General features: G+C 40.3%; 1 protein-coding gene and 2 long non-coding RNA genes across 3 annotated transcripts; 2 read left to right on the top strand and 1 right to left on the bottom strand.

The window, feature by feature from the left end:
- Nucleotides 1–11,184: 11,184 nt before the first annotated feature.
- LOC125303584 lies at nucleotides 11,185–12,517 on the bottom strand. The gene is made up of 3 exons (XR_007195064.1): nucleotides 12,426–12,517; nucleotides 12,208–12,325; nucleotides 11,185–12,055 (listed from the first exon to the last, which is right to left on the bottom strand). It is a non-coding gene; the product is annotated as an uncharacterized LOC125303584 (long non-coding RNA).
- A 339-nt stretch (nucleotides 12,518–12,856) lies between these two features.
- LOC125303583 lies at nucleotides 12,857–13,757 on the top strand. The gene is made up of 2 exons (XR_007195063.1): nucleotides 12,857–12,957; nucleotides 13,055–13,757. It is a non-coding gene; the product is annotated as an uncharacterized LOC125303583 (long non-coding RNA).
- A 5,943-nt stretch (nucleotides 13,758–19,700) lies between these two features.
- Nucleotides 19,701–24,872, top strand: ap3s2 (adaptor related protein complex 3 subunit sigma 2). Its single transcript, XM_048256186.1, has 6 exons — nucleotides 19,701–19,853; nucleotides 20,302–20,393; nucleotides 21,451–21,562; nucleotides 22,890–22,961; nucleotides 23,843–23,950; nucleotides 24,337–24,872. The coding sequence occupies exons 1-6, from the start codon at nucleotides 19,785–19,787 to the stop codon at nucleotides 24,460–24,462; spliced, it is 579 nt and encodes a 192-aa protein (XP_048112143.1). The 5' UTR covers nucleotides 19,701–19,784; the 3' UTR covers nucleotides 24,463–24,872.
- Nucleotides 24,873–25,294: the final 422 nt, after the last annotated feature.

Here is a 25,294-nt window from a genome sequence, read left to right as displayed (position 1 = left end):
GCGAAAAGTTGTAATAAAATTCACGCAGCTCCATGAGTCAAGGAAAGCGCGAATGAAGTAGCCACTTCTAAATGGGACCCACTAGTAACTTAGCTTAAGGTGTGTTGCTAAAGCAGCCATAATGAAATGAAGGTGTCATTGTTTGGATACTTCACACACACCTGCTTTTTAATTTCACAGACTACAACTACCAAGCTGGAATCAAAGCACATCGATTCCCCTCTCACACCCTGCACGCACTTAAAACAAAATAAACAGGCTGCCTCAGTCTCACGCATGTATAGGCAAAACTGTATCAGACCCGGTTAATAACGTTGGTAAATCTTCCATTGCACAGAATGATTTTGTAGCACGTGCAATAAATGACAGTCGAAAGATACAAACAGTGCTGCTATCAATTTGCTTGGTATAACTGCATTTATAGTTTTCTACAAATGCAATCAATCAAATTGGCCTCCATCACTCAACCAACGCTAACGGTAACATTACCTAGGTCCTTATTGATATTACAAGATTAACGTACCTGCGGTAAAAACCAAGCATGTCCGATAAACATCCTCAGATTTATTTCGGCTTCATGAAGAAATGGGAATTACACTTCATGTGAACATCGTCCCTATCCTTATTAGATGTTAAGCTGCGGTAAAATTACAGTCCTTGTAGGAAGCGTCCATTGTTTTTCCAACCCACTTTTAACTTCCAACAAAATTATGTCTCACTGCAACGATGCGCCATCTAGTGGACAAACGACTACTTATCGCCAATACTGAAAATGCAGCCATGATGATGATGATGAATATTTATTTTGGCTTTCTTTTAATCCTACTTAAAATTTTAATCCTACATAAAATTTGGTGCAGTTCTGAACATCTTAACTGAAGATAGGGGCGATTAAAGCAGAATAATATTGCATTTTCATTTTTTACCGGGGGGGTGGGGGATGGGGTGCAAATCACAAATTAGTGATTATGGGCCAGGTTGATGTGGGTTCAGGTAGTTATTTAGGAAGCACGGGGGGGGCATGCCCACACGAAACTTGGTGGGCATGTAACCCCACATGGATAGCATGGAACCATCGTTTTTCGTTTTGATCCCCCGCTGGACTGGACCCCCCGAAAGGAGGGTAGGGCAGACACAGTTTTCTGTGAATATCTCGAAAACCGTAGGGTTTAGGAGGACCATTTTTTTTTTTGTATGTTGATCTCAAGGGGCCATGTCAACCCATTCCATAACCACTCATTTCATGTATAGCGCCACCTAGTTAAACACAAAAAAGTAAAAATGAGGTGTTGTAATTGAAGGTATCTGTGACCTAACATAGTCAAAACTGCACGAAATTGGAAATGTAGGATCATTATGACACCCTCTGTATGCATGCCAAGTTTTGTGGAATTCCGTTCATGGGGGGCCACACAATAAATTCATTTATGTTACTATACACCAACTGGCCTGTAGGTGGCCGGAGACAGTTTTCTGTGAATATCTCGAGAACCGTAGGGCCTAGGAGGTCCACCTTTTTTATGTATGTTGGTCTTAAGGGGGCATGTCAACCCATCCCATTACCACTTATTTCATGTATAGCGCCACCTAGTTAAAAATTAAAAAGCAAAAGATTAGGTGTTTTCATCACAATATCTCTGGCTGACAAGGTCAAAACTACACGAAATTAAAAGTGTAGGATCATTATGACACCCTCCGAATGCATGCCAAGTTTTGTGTACTTTCGTTCATGGGGGGCTTTACAATAAAATAATTTATGTGTACATTTAGTGACGTACACCAACAAGGATTCCCGGGACACTGAAAGACCGGGGTACACAAAACTTGGTGGGCATGTACCCCCACATGGATAGCATGGAACCGTCATTCTTCGTTTTGATCTGTAGCCCCCCCCCCCTGCTGGACTGGACCCCCCGAAAGGAGGGTAGGGCAGACACAGTTCTCTGTGAATATCTTGAGAACTGTAGGGCCTAGGATGACTAATTTTTTCCGTATGTTTGCCTCCAGGGGTCATGTTAACCCATTCCATGTGCACACATGTGCATAAACAGATACACACGCACACACATACATTTACAGTAATCACACGTATGACACATACTCACACAGTAGACATATGTACGCATGCATGCACATGCACAAACACACATATCATGAGGCAACACACAAGCACGCACATACACATACACACACACACACACACCCACACACATAAACATACATTTGTACATGCACACATGCACACAATTCAAGAATTTTTCCCGTCATCTACTCCCTGAATTTTTGGTCATTGATACCCGGGACACCGAACCACCGGGGTACATGCAATTTGGTGGGTATGTAGCCCCACTAGACTTTTACGGAAAAATTTCATTTCGTCCCCGGGGACCACCACCACCCCCCACCCCGATACATAATTACAAATTCAGTAGAATTAAAAGAAAGCCAAAATAAATATTCATCATCATCATCATGGCTGCATTTTCAGTATTGGCGAGAAGTAGTCGTTTGTCCACTAGATGGCGCATCGTTGCAGTGAGACGTATTTTTTGTTGGAAGTTAAAAGTGGGTTGGAAAAAAAACAATGGGCGCTTCCTACAAGGACTGTAATTTACAGCAGCGAACATCTAATAAGGATAGGGCGATGTTCACATGAAGTGTAATTCCCATTTCTTCTTGAAGCGAAATAAATCTGAGGATGTTTATCGGACATGCTTGGTTTTTTTGCAGGTGCGTTAATCTTGTAATATCAATAAGGACCTAGGTAATGTTACCGTTAAGCGTTGGTTGAGTGATGGAGGCATTTGATTGATTGCATTTGTAGAAAACTATAAATGCGGTTATACCAAGCAAATGTATAGCAGCACTGTTTGTATCTTTCGACTGTCATTTATTGCACGCTATAAAAATCATTCTGTGCAATGGAAGATTTACCAACGTTACACGGTTTGATACAGTTTTACCTATACATGCGTGAGACTGAGGCGCCTGTTTATTTTGTTTTAAGTGCGTGCAGGGCGGAGAGGGGAATCGATGTGCTTTGATTACAGCTTGGTAGTTGTAGTCTGTGAAATTAAAAAAAACTTGCGTGTGTGTGAAGTATCCAAACAATGACACCTTCATTTCATTATGGCTGCTTTAGCAAAACACCTTAAGCTACTGTGTAGTGGGTCCCATTTAGAAGTGGCTACTTCATTCGCTTTCCTTGACTAATGGAGCTGCGTGAATGTTATTACAACTTTTCGCCACGATATGACCGTTTAAGTCCGGGCTTGATACTGTAAGGCGTAAGCCATTGGTTTCAAAGGAGATTTTATTTGTGTCGCCAGCATAGCCTATTGACAATTTATGTTGTAAATAGGCCTACCTTATAATCCTACCTGTAGCTTAGAGAAGCTAACAGCTTTCTATTAGGATCTAGTTTGTTAGTTACCGTTTTGTCATAACTCCCTGATGCATTTTTGCATTTAGAATAGCCAGAGCGTGTATATCTCAATCGGAAATTAAACAATATCGGTGCCTATGGACTAGGCTGGGTGAACCCAGCCTGATCTGCCCGCTATTTATTTTTGATTCCTTAAAAGATTGAGCTTGGTCTGATGAAAAGCCAGACTAGCCATGGACCTCAGTTAAACAATGCAAGGGAACATGAATCAGCCTATATTTTGCCACGAACAACAACGGACAAAAGCTCTTCAACTTTGGCCCGTTAAAATGTGTATGAACAGTCTAGCGGCGCATTTCATCAAGGCCCATTTGGACATGTCAGTTATTTGCACCACTGGTTAGATGTAAAACAGCATTTCGTTTCAGACTAGGCTACTGTTACTTAATTTGTGCATTAACAATAACGTTTCAGACTACTGTTACTTAATTTGTGCATTGACAATAAAGTATTACATGAACTAAAGATGACACAAATCTTATGTAGAAGAAGAAACATTCACAAAAAATCCATCCATCCAAAAATGACCTTTGTTTTTGATAGCTGTTGAAAACGGCATGGAACTGACAGAGATGTTTTTGTTTATAAATACATAAAAAATAAATAAATAAATAACATTATGCTGATACCTTTTGCTTTTCCCAAATACAATGTAGCCTACAGGTGTAAGTGACCTTTCATCAATCCAGTTGCAATGGATGAACTGTGATGAACTGCCCTACTTGTGATTGTTTAGAGATTTTAAAGGTTTTATAACAATGCTACATCTTCTTTGGCTATTCTACAATCTATTCACCTTTTCAGCACCAGTAGGCTACTTTCTGTGCAGCCGCACACACACACTCAGGCATGCTAAACAAGCATACACAAAAGTTTCAAGAGTGGGGGATGGAGTAAAATATGGAGACAAATTGAAGTGTGATTTATTTTCGCGGAACGGATGTACAGGACTGAGCGGCGGTCATATTTTGTACCGCTATGCGGTACATCTAGTTATTTATTATTTATTTATTTGTTTATTTACTGTATTATAGTCTACTTATCAAGCATTCACTAGGACTTCTTATCACTCTAGTATCACTCTTTAACCCACCTGCATCTGTTTTTGATTATGAATAAATTGCAAACACTTAATTTCAACATTTATTTATTTATTTAACCTAGTTACTCTGCTCGCTCCCACTTCCAATCAATTTTTTTTATATAGGCTACTGTATATCATGAAACACGTTTCTTTGAGTCATGCCTTTTTATTTGGGAGACTGCAACATACTTCTGTCCGCTAAAACACTTTCATTATTGCTGCGCAAGATCTGGTTAAGCCATACACGCGCTGTCTGTCTCGTGTCTCTCCAGCGAAACACTGCACACATAAAACCAGAATAGGCTATTGAAACATCAACATATTTTTCTTTAGCCTGTATGTTTTTTTTATTTGGGAGACTTTCCAAGAAACGTCCGTCTGCTAAAACACTTTGGATACCAGTGCACGTTGGCGCAATTACTGTAGGCGCGCTATAGCTTGCTCGTTGTCTGTCCAGCTGCACGAGAGGTTTAGACACAATTCAGATACAGTTCAGAACGATGTATATGAAATATATTTTGGGGGAAACGTGTTGCTTCTGGTAATTTGACGTTAGCAGTTGTGTTGTCATGCTGAAAGTGCTATATTTTTCCGAGACAGTATAGTTTTCTTTCCGGTACGGCGTACCCTCTCCAAATATTTTAGTGGTACTCCGTACCGGCCAGTACCGGCTTACTTTCACCCCTGGTGCTCTGACATTAGATGAGCATGATGACAGATTGGAGCACACATGTTTAAAATATGCACATGTATGAGCACAGTCAATATTAGAAAGTGATTCAGGAAGACATACTATGTAAGTAAATAAGCTTCCGTATGAGAATTATCTATTTATAGAAGCTCCTCTTTGACTAGTCTGGCTTGCTGTACCTCTTTTCACTTTTGCCCATTCAGTTTTTGAGGGAGTAATAAATAGACTCTAAAATAAAAAAAAATAAAACAAAATAGAAAATAAATCAATACTTCTATACCATTTTTATTTTTTTTTTTTGGCTGAAGTAAAAATAAAAAAAATGAGTTTTAAGAACAAACGAGGAAGTGTAACAATGCATTATGTAATAACTCGACAAAATGTAATCAATTTTCACGTAATTATGTAATAACTGTATTATTTGTAATAATCTACCGCATTTTGTAATAAACTGTTTGAACGCAATATGTAATACATTATACCACATTATGTTATAAGTTATTACAAAATGTGGTTGTTATTACAAAATACGGGTGTTTTCATTGATAAAACAGCACAACAATGTGTATTTTACCCAAAATTCACTATTATCAAAGGGTTCAAATGTTCACTTTTTCAAATGTAGGCTTTTGCCTATTTCTTTAAGCAAAGGCTGTCTGACTGCATTAGTTCTGAATTAAGAAATGAAGTCATGGTGCTAGTGAATAAGAAACATGTTTATTACAGGAATCACAGAGTAATTCCTGAGTTTTGAAATTGCAGCAAATTTCTACATTGTATCCAACTCTGGGCTGAAATTCTAATGTAATAGTAGCCCAAAAGTTGATCATGGCATGCACAGATCAACTGTGCTTTTGAATAGATATTTCTACCATCCTGCTTCAGGTGACATAAATGTAACAATCATGAGACACAAAGTATTTTTCCTTGACACAATAAGATATATGCAAGTATAATCACATCATACTTTCCCAGATATGGGTAGCCTATACTGTCTTGAAAACTATATAGCCTAGCATAGTAGATGGCCTTTACAATGACCAAACACTGAAAATAGCCTAAGCCTCAAATGTCTTTCTTTGCCATATGCATGATCAATATCAGCAGAGTTTTTTTTAAAAACAAATAGTTCTTAAAGACTGGATGCAGCTTAATTTGATATGCCTACTACCAACTACCAACGTAAACCTACTAAAGTTTGATTATTGACATTACTGCAAGCAGAAGGAATAAAAGCAAGCAGAGGACAATGGACATGGATGCATAAGATCTGTTTCGACCTCACTCTGACCGTCACTACGGTCTAAAAAAGGAATGATTACCTTCGTTCTGCCTATCACCGAGACCATATGTCAACAAAGTCATGCCCATGACCTCCGGAAGCAGAACGACTCGAGCTTGCTCCCGGTTCAGTCTCTCACCTTGATCGCCTCATCTGAGACCTGTGAGACGTGAGTACGTACTTTCACTGCTTTCTTGCTTTGACTGTGTTCGTTAGTCTGCATGTGGCAGTAACCAGTGTTTTTTTCGGGAAACTTCGTTTAACTTTGTGTAACTGTTTAACTCGTTGACGCCTTTCCTGAGTTCACCCCATACCGTGCGGCGGGGGGGCTAGTGTGAGCCTGCTGCCTGCGTTCGCGCACTGCTGCGGGCCACCGTTTCGGTGTTATTTTCCCTTTTGTGTGTGCCAGGTTTCCGGGTTGTTTTTTGTTAACTACTGTGTACCTTATCTGGCTGTTTGCGGCTAGTGGGGCTTGGTGTGAGCCTGCTGGGTGCGTTCGCGCACCGGCGTGGGCCACCGTTATTATTTCTGTTTACTGCTCTGGCAGCCGGAACCTGTGTGGGCCTGATCAGCGCATATGTGCTCGGCCGCTTATGCGCTACTGTTACTGTGTGCTTCTTGATAGTTTTGTTGTTGTGTGCTAGGCTACTTGAAAAGGTAAGTTTAGCTGTTTGTACCTGCTAGGTGCAGTCTTGCACGAGGTGCGGGGTGCTGTGGGTCTCTTTGCCAGTTGTCCACTAGTGTACGTCGGCGCGTGCGTTCATGCACTGGTGACCGCCTTCTTTGTACATCTGTTTTATACCCCGTCGCCGCTGTCCGCAGCTAGCTGGGCCAGTGTGAGCCTGCTAAGCGTGTCCGCACGCTGCTTCAGGCCACCCGTGTACTGGTATTACACCACTGGTGTATCTCTTTTACGGGCTGCTGCTTGCAGACCCGGTGCGTTGAACGGCCAAGGTAAGTGCCTTATTGTATTGTATTGTATTGTATTGCATTGTGTTTTTCTGTGGTAGGCTATGGCGGCACACTACTGCAGAGTCTGCAGGGCCACGATGGCCCCCAATGACGGGCATAGAGAGTGTCCCGCTTGCCTTGGGGCCGCCCACATCCTGGAGGATGTCGACAACCCCTGCAGCGCAGCCTGTGACCTTCCTAGGTCCCGGCGGTGCCTCCAGGTGGCGGAGGAGTTGCTGTCATGGGCATGGCCGTGTCTGGCTTCAGTGAGGGCAGTACACATTCCAAGCGTGGAGAACAGGGCGGCCGACATTCTCTCCAGGACCGGGCCACTCCCGGGGGAATGGAGATTGAACCCAGAGGTGGTCAGCCAGGTCTGGGCTCAGTATGGGACTGCACAAGTGGACCTGTTTGCATCGGCGGAAACGACTCACTGCCCAGAGTGGTACTCTCTCGTGGAACAGGGAGGCAGTTTGGGCCTGGATGCTCTGTCACAAGACTGGCCGACAGGCTTGTTGTACGCTTTTCCTCCATCCCCTCTTGTACCTCAGGTCCTGCAGAGGATCAGGGAGGGCCGACATACAGTTCTGCTGGTTGCTCCACGGTGGCCAGCGAGGCCTTGGTTCCCTGACCTTCTCCGGCTCCTGCAGGGTCAGCCATGGCAGTTACCCTGCCGGGCGGATCTTCTGTCCCAAGCAGACGGGCAGATCTGGCATCCGAACCCAGGTGCCCTGCGCCTGTGGGTTTGGCCCCTGCAGAGTCCGTCATTGAACAGCTACCTGAGTCTGTGCAGGAGACTCTGAACAATGCCAGGGCTCCTTCTACTAGAGCTTGCTATGCACTCAGGTGGGAGGATCTTTTTTCATTGGTGTGCCAGCTTGGGTCTTGAGCCAGCGGTTTGCCCTGTGCCACAAGTTTTGCGCTTCTTGCAGTCCTATTTGGATCGAGGCAAGGCGGTCAGTACTGTGAAGGTTTATGCCTCGGCCATTTCAGCCTTTCACCAGGGTGCGGAAAAACAGACCCTTGGGTAGGCATCCACTGATTGGTCAGTTTTTAAAAGGGGCCCTTGGGTTCGTCCCAGTGCGCACTTTTATGGGCACCGAACTGGGATTTGCCCACTGTTTTAAGGTCACTTACTGAAGGCCCATATGAGCCCATTTTAGATGCAGATCTGCGATCTTTGTCTCTTAAAACCTGCTTTCTCCTGGCTCTTTGTTCGGCCAAGCGCGTCGGGGAGCTGTGCGCCCTCTCCGTCAGCGAAGACTGCTTAAGGTGGCAGGCAGGGGGCACTGGCGTGTCACTTTGGCCTAATCCAGCCTTCCTGCCTAAGGCTCTAAATCAGCAGTCTATCAACCAGGTTCTGGAGCTGACCCAATTCCAGCCGTCTGCTGCCTCACAGGCAGAGAGCGACAAGTTGCTCACTCTGTGCCCAGTCAGGGCTTTGAGAGCTTATCTGGTCGTTGAGGAGGGAACACACTCAACTTTTTGTCTGTTATGGAGCGGCGAAGCAGGGGCTACCGCTTTCCAAACAGTGGATGTCACATTGGCTGGTTGAGGTTATTTCCCATGCCATGCCAGTCCCTTCGGGTACAAGGGCTCACTCCACCAGAAGTATGGTTACGTCTTGGGCTGCCCTTAAGGGGGTACCAGCGAGCAATATCTGTGCAGCGGCTTCATGGGCGACGCCTTGCACTTTTACCAGGTTTTATAGGGTGGACGTCACTCGCCCAGTTCCGGTTGGCGACGCTGCCCTCATGTCCGTGACCAAGCGAGGTTTTAATGGTTAGCTTAGAGCTCCTCGTAACTTTTTTGGTATGTGTCATCCCTTTTTTAGACCGTAGTGACGGTCAGAGTGAGGTCGAAACAGATCGTAAGTTACGCATGTAACTATGGATCTGTGAGACCGAGGGATGACCGTCACTATCCTTGTCGCTCGGACCATCCTGAGGCGCTCAAGGAGACTGAACCGGGAGCAATCTCCCCTATTTACAAGCTCGAGTCGTTCTGCTTCCGGAGGTCATGTGCATGACTTTGTTGACATATGGTCTCGGTGATAAGCAGAACGAAGGTGATCATTCCTTTTTTAGACCGTAGTGACGGTCATCCCTCGGTCTCACAGATCCATAGTTACATGCGTAACTTACGATCTCTTTCCAGAAAGCGTTGCTTGGAAAACCATAATTAATTAAGCTATTCGTACTGACATAAACATAAACATAGGCTAACATCAGATGGTATTGGCTCGGCCTATAACATGTTTTGAATATATTTTTATTTATTTATTATATATTTATTTTTCATGCTAATGATATTGATGAAGGGGTGTTTACAAGGAGGAGACCTAAAACCATCCGGCAACACATAAGTTCATGTTCATTTGTAATTTATAATGGCCACATCTGGAAGAGTGGCATACACACGTTTTTTGTGCGTACGTTCGTTTTCTCTAAATCACACATACTATCATTTCAGAAATTATCTAAGATCAAATGTAAAACTACACACTTTCCATACTCAACAAAGTACAGACTCTGAAATGTACTTAAAGTATAAAAGTAAAAAGTATCCTAGCCTTTTTGAAGGACTATTTTACTAGTTGTTTCTACTAGAAGAAGCAAACTGTAGCCTAATGATATTCCAATGTTGTCCAATGTTCCTTGTTGCCAAGGATGAACTTGCAGAGAAACAAACATTCTGTTTGAGGTAAGCTCGATGGCAGAATAGGCCTAGTAGGAAAATGTCTGAAATGTTCCCCAAAAAATTTTAAGGAGGAAAAGTAAACAAAGAATGTGAAGTGTTCTCCACTGTGCAGGTTCTGATGAAGCACTGAATCTGACAAAGTTTTCCATTATCACTTCTCTTCAGCCTTCACACAGGGCATCTCTTCTCTTCAGCCTCACTGCATTGAATCATCTGCTGCATCTGTCACCATGAGGACCCTGGCTGCTCTTCTGGCTCTGGTGCTGGTCCAACCCGCTGGTCATTTCAGTTAGTGGTGAGTGGAAACCATTGAATGTATACATCATTTTGAATCACAATGTACATAAAAAGATGGAAGTACTGTAACTATTGCTTGAACTGTAACAGCTCAGTATGTACCAACTACACATGATTGCAGTGAAAAATACTACTCTCAGTAGTATTCTAGTCTGAGGCGAATCCTCCACACACGGTGGTGTCTTACTACAAGACTAGCAGGAGCTGCTATCTGAGAGCTCTTGAGTGAGTATTAAAATTGTATGGGATCTATTTGTGTGGTAATCTAGTTGTTTTCTCAACAGATGCATGAAAGGGCGGCTAACCAAATAACTGTAAGACTCGTTAAGTTTAATTTTCTTGTTTTGGCAAGAAACCGCATAGCCTATCTGAAAATAATTCCTGACCATGTCAACATTGAGCGAACAGAACACAGATGCAAAGCAGAGTGGATATGGCAAGCCAATTTAACGTGACAGTAGCCTATTCTTGCAGTTGATAAGCAGCCGTTTTCCACTCGCCAAAGCGGTGCAGTGCCTGCCATAATTCAGCTGCCAATGGACCCTTTCAAGAGAGTTCCATTATCAGCATCATAGTTGGCCCCACAAGACTTCCGTTTTAACATTCCATATGTTATCTTAATGCAGAGGAAGTAGATTGGGGCCCAAATAGAACGTTCAAGCATTGTTTTTGTTTTTATTGTTGAAAGGGTCTATACAAAATTTTACTCGCCATTGGCACCTGGCGTGAGCTAATTTCGAGTCCTGGTGTATCTATGTTATGTATCTATTTTATTCAAGCATTTTTAATCATTTTGTTTTCTGTTTGTTATTCTCACAGCCATCAAAAGTTCATGACATTGTATTTGCATGGTTCACTTCTTTATATAAGTGTACAGTGTATACGTTTACAAATAGTAATAACATGGATGAAACGAATTGTGTCATATTAGAGAAGGAGGCAGCGCACATCATTTATGTTTCAGACTTGCGGTATAAATTCCCAGTGAAGATGATATGACTGCAGTACAGTGGGTGGTGGACCGTTGTTGGCCCGCTAGTGTTTTGCTTGTTAGCTTTTCCAGGGGTCCACTGGCGGGTTACTGTCAAACTGTTTTGCCACTTACGGCTCAAATGTGTTTTTATTTATTCAGTTATATTTTTACCGTCATTTTAGTAACATTTGCTTACAACATGTTAAACTGAAGATGGGTCTGACAGCAGAAGTGGCACACAATGGTGAAAACCCACCGGTGGTCCGTTATTTGCAAATTGCTATCAGGGATGTAATGAAGGACTGAAAACAACTGAAACAGACAAGCAAATGTGACTTCTTTATACATAGTTATTTTATTATTAAACAAATTATTGACATATTAAAAGTGATATGCATTGATGTAGCTTTTTCATAGACTTGATCAGTGGGATAAATTACTTTAATCTAAAAAGCATAAGCTTTTTGTGTGCCCCAGTAGGACTTGGTGATGTTTGATTGAAAGTTGACGTTTGATTCACAGTTGAGGATGAGGTAGGCATCACCGTGGTTGCAGCTTGCTTGCTGATAATCTTGTTTACCCACTTCACCTCAGGGTCCACACAGCGTACCTTGCCCATCTTTGTTTTAATCCTGCATGACAGTGACAGAAAATAAAATTATTCAAATTATTAAATATTTTAAAATGAATAAAATAGATACATGGGACCCTAGATTGAAACAGCACCATGTTTTGCAGGTTACTTTAGATAACTGTCCCCACTTTATACAATTGTAATACTCACACAAGAGCTTTCAGGTAGCAGTTGTTGCTAGTCTTGTAGTAAGACACCACCATGTTTGCAGGAATCGTATTAGAGTAGTATTTGGCACAGCAATCGTGTGTAGTCTGTCCATACTGAGCTGTAACATTTCAAGCAATAGTTACTTATAGTATACTTTATTTTATGTACATTGTGTTACATTATGATATATGCCTATACATTCAACAGTTTCCACTCACCACTAACTGAGATGACCAGCACCAGAGCCAGAAGAGCAGCCAGGGTCCTCATGGTGACAGATGCAGCAGATGATTCAATGCAGTGAGGCTGAAGAGAAGAGGTGCCCTGTCTTGGTGCCTTGGTGGTCTCTTATATAGAGGATTTAATCAACGCGGAAGGACATTTGTTGACCTTTGCCTTCTTCGTAGAAAAGATGTTCCGCATTTTCATGTTTCCTCTTTTGGTTTAAAACCTTCTCTGAAGCACATGTCTATGCTATGTTTTAGGAAGACCATCTCCAAGAATGACTTGGGGGAAAATGTCTATCTGTCTGTCTGTCTATCTCTCTCTCTGTGTGTGTGTGTGTGTATTTACACCCGTTCCTGTTTTCAATTCCAGTCTTCCTTTCAGCATGTTTCTCTGTATGCACCAGGTCAAATCTACTGGAGGAGGAAAATCATTTAGATCAGTGTTTCCCAACCTGGGGGGCGAGACCCCCTTGGGGGGGCGCTAGAGAGTCCGGGGGGTGCGCGAAGCTTTATCGTGAAACAGGTGCAATATAAGATGCAAAATTTAACAACTGCAATAACACAGCAATACATCGTCACAAAGCTTTAATCTGACTTATATCTGTCTTCTGTTCATACAGACATTCTGAACTGCCTTTGATGGACTAAACTAGGAGAAGCAGTGCACTTAATCAATTTGCAAACATATCTCAGTTATGGTGTTCATTACTATGAGCCATCACCCACCCATTTAACATAATATGTTAAATATATTATTAACAATAGTCAGTCTTTACAGCGAAATTCTTTCCCTTATGAACAATATTGATTGAAACCAAACGTTTTTTATTAAGTATTGCTATCGAAAAGTAGCAAGGATGTCTGGGAAATATTGTTGTCAAAGATTCCAAAGCCCACCCACGTTACATGGATCGACTGTCTGTTTCCCATCACCGTTCCGGCCTTCAGTGCACTTGTCGCCATCAAAACAAAAGCGCGCAACAGACTGGAGGTGCACAACGACTTTAGACTGGCTGTCACTCATATTACACCTGACATTCCAGCCCTGGCTGTGGGTATGCAAGCCCAAGGTTCACATTAATGATTTCATCTTTTTTTGTTCATTGTTCATTTGTTCATTTTGTTGTTCATTGCTTGGTGAAGATGGAATGATTACTAAGTGGTAGGAAACTTGAGGGAAAAGATTTTAGAACAGAATGATGTTCTTTTTTTTTAAGCACAGCACAGCTTGGATATTTCACATGTTTAATGTCAACTGTTGCTTGCGTGCTGCTACTCTGTGTAAGCTAGGCACACAAAATAAAGACGTATGATTTTCCTTTATTTTTTTATTTTTTTATTTTTTGGGGGGGGGAGGGGCGCGAATTCCAACAGAAGTGAATTAGGGGGGCCCTGGAGAAAAAAGGTTGGGAATCACTGATTTAGACAATGAGTACAAATGCGAAGGACTCTATTAATTACAGCTTGATCTTATCACAAGGACAACAGTGCTTTGCAGTTATTGTATCTGTGATATTCGTTAGACGTCTGTGAGATCATCAGATAAATGCATTTTTACAGGTGTACAATAGATGACACCAACACAATAAGGTCAAAGAGGCACACTACACTCAACTTTTTATGCTAGGATGACCGTAACAGTTTAAAAAATGTGCTCGGAACTGCTGGCAGTGGTAACCATTTTATTCTAAGAGGCCTACAAATTTCTTCCTCTTTTTTCAGTTCAATGTATCTCTGAAGCAAAAATACTCTGGTGGGTTTTCCCCAGTTACTTTTAGTGTTCTATACAAAAATTTGAAATTAGTTCCTTACCTAAGATGCTTATTTTCAACAAGAGATCTCTAAACCACGTCATAAGAGTTCCTCAAAGAATCCCCCTATGCATTTCTTCAGAGGGTGCATCCATGTTTCTCTATTTGACTTTTATCATACAGGTGAGTATGATGAGATTGGAGCACACACAGGTGTTACAAATTTTATAAACACAGTAAATAGAAAGAAGCTCACCACAATGAAGTTTAGCAAAGCTTGAAGAAAAATGGCTTCGTATTTTCTATCAAAATACATGTACTTTATAGGTGTGTATTTTTGTGGTTTAAAAATACTGCCAAATATTTTTGGTAAAACCTACAATATAGCCTATGCTTGGTTATGTGATGACATCATATAAGTGCAAAACAATGAATACCTGTAACTTGCAGGTTGCTCACACATACAATACACTCCCTCTCATACCAACCTCAAGTCTCTTGAGAACTTTAATGATAAGTTTCTTGAGAACTTGAATAATCTAATCCAAAAAAACATGGAAGCGGTTATGTGGTTGCCCTGTAATATTGCTCAATCTGGGCATCTGCAAAGTATACACGTTCTCGCAGTTACTCTTGACGCCCGGTCACAAATTCCTCAAAACACAAGACAACCCATGCATTCTGCAAAGATGATGCAATTCTCGTCACATACTCACCAGTGACGCGTGCACGGGACACCGATTTATGAGCATATCATGTCCTTTAGAAGCATCTTTGAAGACACCATCTAAGAAGATCTTGAGAACTTGACAACTTTAATCATCCAATCAGAATACATGGAACCAGTTATGTGGTTGCTCTGTAATATTGTTCAATAAGGGCATGCATTGGCAATATCAGAGACTTGTGTCCACTTTGTACCGCTAGACAAGTTCAGTTGTGACTTTTTGAATGTATCTCTGATGCTATGAGATGTAATAGGCAGGTAAGCATAGTTGATTCGTTGACTGTTTGCAGGTTATGGCATGTTGTAGGCAAAGAAAAGCTGCTACTCTCAAACACTGTAGAGTCAGTGTACTGATGAAGGAATAGATTAAATAGACAGATATGGAAGGTTTGCAAAGTGATATCATGATCCCTTGAAGTATTTGGTAACAACTTACCTGACAGTATCGACATAAGAGTGACATGACACTGTCATGAACACATGACACTGTCATGACACATGAACCCTAATCCTAACCCTAACTTGTTATGACAAAAACCGATTGCCACTTAATAACAGAAATGTTATGTCATAAACGTTTATGACACGTTCATGACAGTGTCATGTCACTCTTATGTCGATACTGTCAAGTAAAGTGTAACAGAGTATTTTAATTACTTTCAAAACACATAAATACTTATTGATGATTATTTTATATACATTGTGTGGATAATGTATTTTGTAGTTTATTTTGATACACTTAAAATTAGGTTAAAATGAAATTTGCTATTTCATTTTAAAATACGCACACTTAGATTAATTGTCATATCTTTCTACCGCGCATCTTTCTTCGTTTTCAGACATGCACATAAACAGCTTTCTCTTAGATTTGACTCCATTTTAACAAACATCTTAAAAACCCAATCAACATGACAACATGATTACATAGTGCAGCCTACTTTTCAAATCAACTTGTAAAAGTCATTGTCCACGCTGTGGTGGAAAAGCCACCTTTGCCTATGACAGATGCGCTGCGCCCTTTTACAGGCCAGTGAAAATAGCATGACTTCTCCCACCCACTACATAGCAGAATAATTTTACAGCAAACAATGTCATGATAAAGAATGCAATTATACTTTCTTTTTTCCAAGAGGTGCTCTTCTAGGCAAAACATTCTCTGTGGAAGTCAGAAAGAAGAACAACAGTGTTGTTGAATTTAACTCAAGGCACTGCCGTCACATGTTGCTATATGAGATATGATGGAGTTTCCCCTTCTTTCCAAGAAGGTGTTTAAATCCACTATATAGTCGATAAGCATTTCAGTCTTCTTCACAAAGAGCATCTGCTCTCTTCAGCCTCAAAATAATCATCCACTGCATCTGTCACCATGAGGACCCTGGCTGCTCTTCTGGCTCTGGTGCTGGTCATCTCAGTTAGTGGTGAGTGGAAACCATGTACATACATTGTAGGCTTACATCAATCCATCACAATGTATGTCAAATTGTGAGACAAGCTTCTGTATAAGTATTTCTGTATAAGTAACCATTGCTTGATCTGTTACAGCTCAGTATGGCGTTACTACTGTCCGCTGCTGTGTAAAACATTACCCTGGGCCGATACCAGCAGGCAGGGTGGTGTCTTACTTCACAACCAGCAGTAGATGTACCCTGAAATCACGTGTGTAAGTATTAGGCATTAATTAGATATTTTATTGGCACTATGGAAAGTAAAAACTTACATTTTTGTCTTGAATATGTTTTGTAGTTATTGGGTACAATGAGATAAAGTCTGTGGACAACTGAAATAAAATAAATTGATTATCTTCTCCAACCTATGTCTGTTTCAATGACATTTCCCGTGTCTGTGCTCATCTTATTTTCTCATCTCAGGTTTAAAACAATACTACATAAGGAGTTCTGTGTGAACTCTACCCTGGGCTGGGTAAATAACATTGTCACCAAGTTGGACAAAAAGACAGGACCTTCTACAGTCTCCCATCGGTGAATGAATCATCATCAGCTTTGGTCGTTTTGGGAGAAGTCCCTCCGAAACTAACCAGCGTTGACAGTGAATTTTTATCCAGCTGACTTAAGCTACTTCGATCTTTGGCCATATTCCAGCAGAACAGATACTGTATCTCAATGGGACCGTCCTAAATAGAGGATACAAACAGATAAACAAATGCTGCTGTTCCCATATAATCATTGTTGTGTAGTTTGAAAATGAGCAGTAAATGGTCCATTTAAAATGTGGTAACTGTCATATCATATGATGATATTTATAATAAAATATTGTTTTTTAAATAAGTACAGATCCTTTCATGTTATCCTTACAGGCATAATAGATAAATACATTAATGCATTTTTCAAATCAATAGACTTGTATATGAGTCCATGGGACATGACAGTTAAAAGACAACATATCAACTGTTGGAGAAAAAAATATATTGTTTTTGGAAAAAAGATTGAGTTTGCTGCCAGCAACACCTCTCAAAAAAGGTGGACAGGGGCATGTTTGCCACTGTGTGTCTCCACCTCTTAATTTAACAAACATCCTGTAAATATTTGGGAACTGAGGCCAGCTGCTAGAATTGGGAATGATATGAATGAAATATTGTCCCATTTTTGCCTGATTTAGGATTTCTGTTGCTCAATAGTCTGAGGTCTTCTTAACCATGTTTCTCATTCCATGATGCACCTAGTGTGACAGGTCTGGACAGGCCATTTTAGCACCTAGAATGAAGTTTGCCATTGTTTTCTTGAAATATTCAAGGTCTTCCCTGAAAAATACATAGATGGTTTTGCTCAAAACCTGCATCATTCTGAATTACCGGATTTGTGCTTTGCCATATGAAAGATGCCCATGCTATAGGCACTAATGCACCTCAATACCAACAGGTGCTGGGTTTTGAAATGAGCACTACAGTATACAGTGCAACCGGAACGTTTTTAGACACAAGTTTTCCACATTTTGTTATGTTTCAGACTCATCTTAAAATTGATTCAATTATTTTTATCAATCTACACACAATACTCCAACACTCCACGAAAAAAAAACAGGTGTTTGGAGTGTTTTGGAAATATATAAAAAATAAAAGACTGAAATATTCCATTTACATAAGTATTGGGACCCTTTGTTATGACGCTTGTAATTGAGCTCTGGTGCATCCTACTTCTATTAATAGTCCTTGAGATGCTTCTACAACTTGATTGGAGTCCACTTGTGCCTAAATGAATTCACTCATCATTCATCTCATTTAGCATATCTTAATCCTAACAAATCTGCCCTATGTGCATACAGTAAATGCATCTTCCAACAATGATGACAAGAATTTAATGATAAAAATGAATGCATCATATTAATAAAATGCAAAATGCTTCTAAGAAAAATAAATTTAAAGAAGTGAAAGCAGTGGGGATTTCTCTTAACTTCCTAAAACATAAATGTTGGCAGATGTCATGTTCTGTCTTAGAAATTGGTGGTGTTTCCCCCTGTTTGGATGTGCTCTCTGCCTCTTATCCTATAGCTCAAAGGAACTGTGGCTTGTGCTTGTTTCATCTTTATCCCCATTTTATTTTGCTTTAACCTACTGTAGGCTATTACAATGGTTGTTTTCAATATATTCAAGTCTTTTTTGATAACATCAATGTTTTAATCACATGCACGTGTAAACACAGCATTAAATGCTTCGTAGATCTGTGTGTGTAGAGAATAGAATAAACATATTGTATTTCAGCATACAATAAATAATAGTGGCAGGATTTGTATATCATAATTTAAGGAGGCCCTAACAAAAACAGTAAAGGTGTGTCAGAACATGTCAACCTCTGTGGAATCAGTCAGTATGGTTCTACCTTGTTCATGAGATTTTGATTTACTTTCCCTCTGTGCTTCTTTCACTGTGAGAACCCCCCTAAGACACTGGCTTACTGATGATAGTGCTCTTTTGCAGACTTTATGTACTCAGCATCTCAAAGTAGGCCTAGGCCATGTGGTTGTGTTCAGTACTGAACAATGATTTAGCCTATGTTATTGATCCCCCCCTTTTTTTTTTTTGATACATGAAAATCAGAATGAGGAACCTGGTCAGTGTGTCCAGAGAAATTTGAAGAGTGGTATGGAAACCCCTAAAAGGAACTGAGGGACCTTGGAAACTTGAGGGCCCACACCGTTCCCTTGCCTGACTAAAGCATCGACAGTAGCTAAAGGCTTCTCATTTAAAGGGACATCAGGCAATGTTTTCATGTTAATTAATCATCTTCGTAAGTTGGTATATGACTCATTACAGGGCGAATGAAGACTCTCTGAACCTACTTTATCCACAACATACATTTTCAACTTGGAATTTCTGATAGGCTAATTGGTTTAGGCTCCTATCTCAAAGAGGAGGAGAAAATGATCAAATTAGGCCTGCATGTGTGCACAAGCAGGCTGGCTAAGAATGAACAGACTACAAGAGGAATGGATATTTACCTTAAACTATTGAAAAATAACCTAAACGTTTCGCTATATTTCAATGAATATGATGAACTACATGTTTCGCGTACACCAGTGCCCCCTATTGGAATTTCTCCGATCTCCTCTTCTCCATTAGTAGGCCTAGCCTATTCACGCAGATACAGATTTCATGGATCCCCCTCAAGACAATTTATATAATTATTGGGCTATCACTTTCAATCACGGTTCAGGTTTTAGGCTAGTTGTAGGCTACTATCTGTGGATGACAACTAAAAACAAATCGAAAATCACATCACACGATCGTAGTGACGTTTCAGGCACAATCTCAGACAACACTTTTCACAGCAGGGTTGGGTCCTTCATCGCAGACCGTCGCATGATCACCTGACATTACTGTTTATATCTGTATGAAATTTGTCTTCATAGAGAGAGAAGATGATTAAGGCTATCTTAATTTTCAATAACCATGGAAAACCACGCCTCATCCGGTTTTATCAATATTTCGTAAGTCCATTATTGGAAACAAAACAAGATCAGACTCTGACTCAGATCAGACTCTGTAGACTCTAATCTATGTGGGTTTAGAGTTGACCTAGCTTTAGAGTTAGCCTAACAAGCCAGCTCAGCCATAGTAACGTTAATGTTATTCATTCAGTCTTTTCTTTCAGTATTTGGTCAATTTAAAACGTTATCCCCATACACCCATCTGTTATTTCGTATGTAACTATTTATAGCAGCCAGTTAGCACTACAGAGATAACGTTAGATGTGTGGCTAGAGCTAGCGAACTGCTTCAAGCGGGTGCATTTTGCGTTTAACCCCCTTTGAGTCTATTTAACTTTTGCCCCTGTGTCTGTAAATTACTTTGTGTTAATGCCTACCGTTACCTGTGGGCTACTCTTTAGCGCAAGCTAGTAACTGAATGCATGTTATTCCCCATCTATCTTCAACAGGCGGAAGATATGCAACAACAAATTATCAGAGAGACTTTTCATCTTGTGTCCAAGAGGGATGACAATGTCTGCAATTTCTTGGAGGGTGGAAGGTAATTTTACATATTAACATATCACGCTATTGACGGTTTTTAAGTCGCGGTTTTTATCTATGTCATGAGCATTAGGCCTCCAGCCACTCGCACGAAAGACATGTAAAACATATTTCTGCCAAAAACCGACTGTAGTTTGACCATCTGCACGATTCTCTACTCTGAGCTAACCAATCAATAACGTCAGCATCTACAACAACTAGTTTACCTTTGCTTGCGAAGGACAGTGCAGTGTTGTAGTAGTGTACATTTATGTTATTCTTAGTGTGGTTGATCAGCTCAAAATAAAAGGTGTCTTGGGTGCAGACGTAATTAGGGTAGGCTATATACACTACTCACAAAAAGTTAGGGATATCCGATATCTGGCTTTTGGGTGGAGTTTAATGTTTCAGTTCAGAAAGTCTACTGAAACATTGGACTGTTGGACATGGACATTCAAAAGTTTAGGTCACCTAAAGTTCTCCTGTAAAGGTTATAGTGGATTTTAGGTTCATCCTGACATTTCACCCGAAAGCCGAATATCCCTGACTTTTTGTGAGAGTAGTGTATACTTTGAAACTAAATGGCAAGAGAAGAAATTATCTACATATAGCTTGAGATGTTTTGTGTTTTGCTATTCAAATATTGAATGAAGCAAGTTTACAAGAATATGTTCTTTTCACATCCTTGTGAACATTACAAGAAACCTTCTTCATTTTCATCAATTGGCCTAGTCACTAGTACAAGGTATAGTTATGATATAAGGACAATGTAACCACTTGTGCCATGTAATGCAAGACCACATGTTACCAGGGTGCTGCTTACGTGGTTAACTGATACATGATTGGAAAGCTCATCTGGGAGAGGGAGAGTAGCTCAGTAAGTTGAGCAATATGATAATGAGCTCATAGGTATGCTTATTTATTGTAGGATCGAATCCAATTTAATGCTAGTTTAAAAAAAAAAAAAAAAAAAAAAAGCATGTATTTCATTCAAGCCCATGATGGTAGATCAGAACAGATCTTGTCGGCTACATGAAGAATCATGTCTCATGATCCTCCACCATTTTTTCTTTCAGTTTAATCGGTGGTTCAGATTACAAGCTGATTTACAGACATTATGCCACTCTTTACTTTGTATTCTGTGTGGACTCCTCAGAAAGTGAGCTGGGAATTTTGGATCTAATTCAGGTAAGCCCGCCTTTGACGTGATCTTGGCATTTCTATTGATATTTTTTGCACACACAGGATATTTTTTTTATATTACTGAAATGTGCAGTGGCTAACAGTGATGCACGGGTCCATTGAATATGAATTCAGACACAATGATATATGTGCCTTTGGTTAATGTAGCATACATAACATGCAGTGTATCCTTATTGAGCTATGTAACACCTTCACATAAACAGTAACAGAAAGCCGTCCTTAATCATGGCAACCTACCCATGACATCCCTTCAAACGGCGCACAAACACAATAGTTGAACTGGCTGTAGGCTAAAAGTTTAACGTAGGCTACACATGGCCTGTCGGGGATCATAAAATACCGGTAGGCTACAACGAAGGCAGCACTTAATAGAGAATAATCAAGGTACAGTGCAAATAGCAGGACACAAAAATCACAGTGATAAAATAAAATCTCCTGCTCCTTATGCTTATGTAGAAATCCAAAACAGCATGTCAAGATCACTAATTGTTATTATGAAGTGATACTTTCTATCATATAAGGCTCTGAAAATATTTCTGAATAAAAATAGATATGAGAAATAAAATAAAAACTTGCCTTTTTAGAGCTTCACGTTCAAAAAGTGTGCTAGACAAAGCCTTCAGATGTTCTATACATCTGCATGTGTATGCAGTAACTTTAGTTTATTACAGAAGTGTCAGAATCATTTTTGGAAATATGCTTGATTTTCAAAACTGCCCAAAAAGGCTTGTTCACCAAAAATCCTTAAAATGGCTTAAAACTTCAAAGGATAGATTTTTTTGTCTTTAGATTTTTCTAAAAGTATGACCTGTGAGCCCCTTAGTAAACTTGGTGATTTGACATGGAATGACCCATTATCTAGTGGGGAGTATTTGTGACATGGTCAATGACCCTGAAGCACATGAGCTATAGTTTCAGTTTGGGTCGACATGAGTTTAAATGCAGCTTGTTTATTCACATGAACTTTCAGTGAACTAATCAATATTAGATATGTGCTTGGACAAGCAAAGTAACATGTTTATGTAAGTGGTAAACACTGCTAACTCTTGTAACTTTATACTTACACTATCATTCTTAAGTTTGGGGTCACTGGGGTCAACAATATTCTAGTTTTTGACACATTTCATGTCTGTTTTCATCATGGACAGGAGGCCATCATCACATGAACAATACAGCACTACCCTCAGATATAAGCAGAGGACCGTGTGTTCTCATTGGTTGCTGTTTATGTTCCTGTGGATTTTGGTTGCTATGGTTTCTTGTGTTTACCTACTGTAGGCTCAATATCTTTCTTCTCCCTCTGTTATAACAGGTATTTGTGGAAACCTTGGATAAATGCTTTGAGAATGTCTGTGAACTGGACCTCATCTTTCACATGGATAAGGTGGGTTTGTGTTACACACTGTAGGTTCTTTTCTTGCACAACTATGACAGAATTCAGAATTCCCCCCCCCGAGTCTACAAAACATTTGCCCATTTGTATGCAGTTTGTGTACAATCTATCTGTTTTAAAAGCAGAGGTAATCAGTAATCAGCAAAGTTATATGACACTAAAACAGTGCAGACAGTGTTCTTATGAGCCGAGTTAAATCTTTATGATTGGTGATAAGATAACGTATCCATATTCCATGGAAGATTAATTTGGAAAGAGGCATTCAAATGCTCTGTACTTAATATGGATGTTCTATTTGGGCCCCAATCTACTTCCTCTGCATCAAGATGGCATATGGAATGTTAAAAAGGAAGTCTTGTGGGGCCAACTATGATGCTGATAATGGAACTCTCTTGAAAGGGTCCATAGACTGCATTTAGTTTCTAATAGCCAGTTGTTAATCTGGTATGTCAGCTATGTCAGAGTGAGAAGACTCACTGTGGTAAAGGACATTTAAGACCCAAGTTAACGCTTTCCCTTCAAAAAGTCCCCTTTAGTTCTTGTCAAGTTAATAATACGGGAATACTGTATTGCATGGGGTAATAATGAACTCAAGCGAGTAATTTAAATTTCAGATCTGATGTACAATCAGCATGCCAAAGACAAACGTTTGCAAACAGGTTTTCGTTTGCTGCGAACACTCTGTGAGGCCTTAGGTTTCACTGAGTTTAGAATAGCTACGGGGCATGGTTAGGCATGACTTGAAGTGGAGTGCCCAAATCCCGGTCGACCTGGGTTCAATTCCCGCCGTTGCAAGTCCTTGGTGCTTTTGGATAAAAGCGTCTGCATCAGTATCAGTCAACTTTAACTCTAACTTTATATCCCATCCCCAGGTCCATTACATCCTGCAGGAGGTTGTGATGGGTGGTATGGTGTTGGAGACCAACATGAATGAGATTGTCGCCCAGGTGGAGATGCAGAACCGAATGGAGAAGTCAGAGGTTAGTCTTTGGACTGGACACACTGGGACCCTCTACCCAGTGACCTCTTCAGCATTGTAGTGAAGAAAGATCAAGAGAAAGTTTGGGGAAATCCTTTGACCTGTATTGCTATATTATGTTGGTAAATTTCCATTGTTAAATGTCTAGGATGAAAATCTAGATTCTAAGATGCATTTAAACATATGGCATTGTTTTGTCAATGGACAAAACCCTGTAATGCACTGTATTGCCATCACAGACATCTTAAAATAAAATAAAAAGAATGGCTGATGTAAGATTTCTACAATATCATATCTTATGTTTTTGCCTGTTTGCCTATTGTAGTTAAAGGTTAGAGTTAATTGTGTTGTGTAATTGTGAGCTGATTTTTTTTTTTTCTGTCGCAGGGTGGATTGTCTGCGGCCCCAGCTCGTGCGGTGTCAGCAGTGAAGAATATGAATCTTCCGGAAATCCCTCGCAACATCAACATTGGGGACATCAACATTAAAGTCCCTAGCCTCTCCCCATTCTGATCGAGATGCCTGTTTGAATTTTAAATTATGTTACACTGAATGTTACTGAGACATTGCAAGCCTGTTTTCCTCTGTACGTGTCAAAGGTGATAGGAGACCAAGGTGTGGATTCTTCCTCCATTGGATCTGTGTGACGCTTTACCAAATGGTTCACATACTGTAGGTTTCATAGCTGTGTCAGCTGTGACCCTTTTCAGCTCATGCCAAGGCTTGCAATGTCACATATATATTTATTTATTGTTTTGTATAGGGATACTCCAAGCATTTCAAACATTCCAAAACAGAGGATGATGGAAAAGACAAAGGAAAGATACATACCGTGTAGTGTCATTTGAGGAGCCACCACAGCTATATCCTAATATTGTTCTGTGAACATGGCACACTTCCTCTCATTAAAACATTAATGTCTATACCTGTTGTTGGCTTTTATTTATTTTTCCCTAAAAATATGTACGCATTGTGTAAGTATTGATGAGGTGAGAACAACATTCAGCCTTTTGTTCCCCACCACTCACACACACACACACACACATAATCTCAAAGGGGTCGCTACTGTTGGTACTCAGGGAAGGCATGAAGGTGTGAAAACGTTCAGCTTGGCGCAGAGTCTCCTGCAAAAAAAAAAAGTTTTACACAGGCTTAAAATCTTTAAAGATGTTCTGTGTTGTGTTTTGTTGATCTGCTATGTGGCCCTTTAACGGGGATTATTGTCATTCAAGCAGTAACTTTGAAACAGATCTTAAGACCACATTGGACTTTTCTCACTCCAGCATTCAATGTTTGGGCAGAACTGGTATCAATTAATGTGAACTATACAAATTCTCTTGTACAG

Source organism: Alosa alosa, chromosome 11 (assembly GCF_017589495.1).
Source record: "Alosa alosa isolate M-15738 ecotype Scorff River chromosome 11, AALO_Geno_1.1, whole genome shotgun sequence".
In the NCBI taxonomy this organism is placed as follows: Eukaryota; Metazoa; Chordata; class Actinopteri; order Clupeiformes; family Clupeidae; genus Alosa; species Alosa alosa.
The sequence above is the reverse complement of the archived record's forward strand: the minus strand, read 5'-3'. Positions and strand labels throughout refer to the sequence as shown.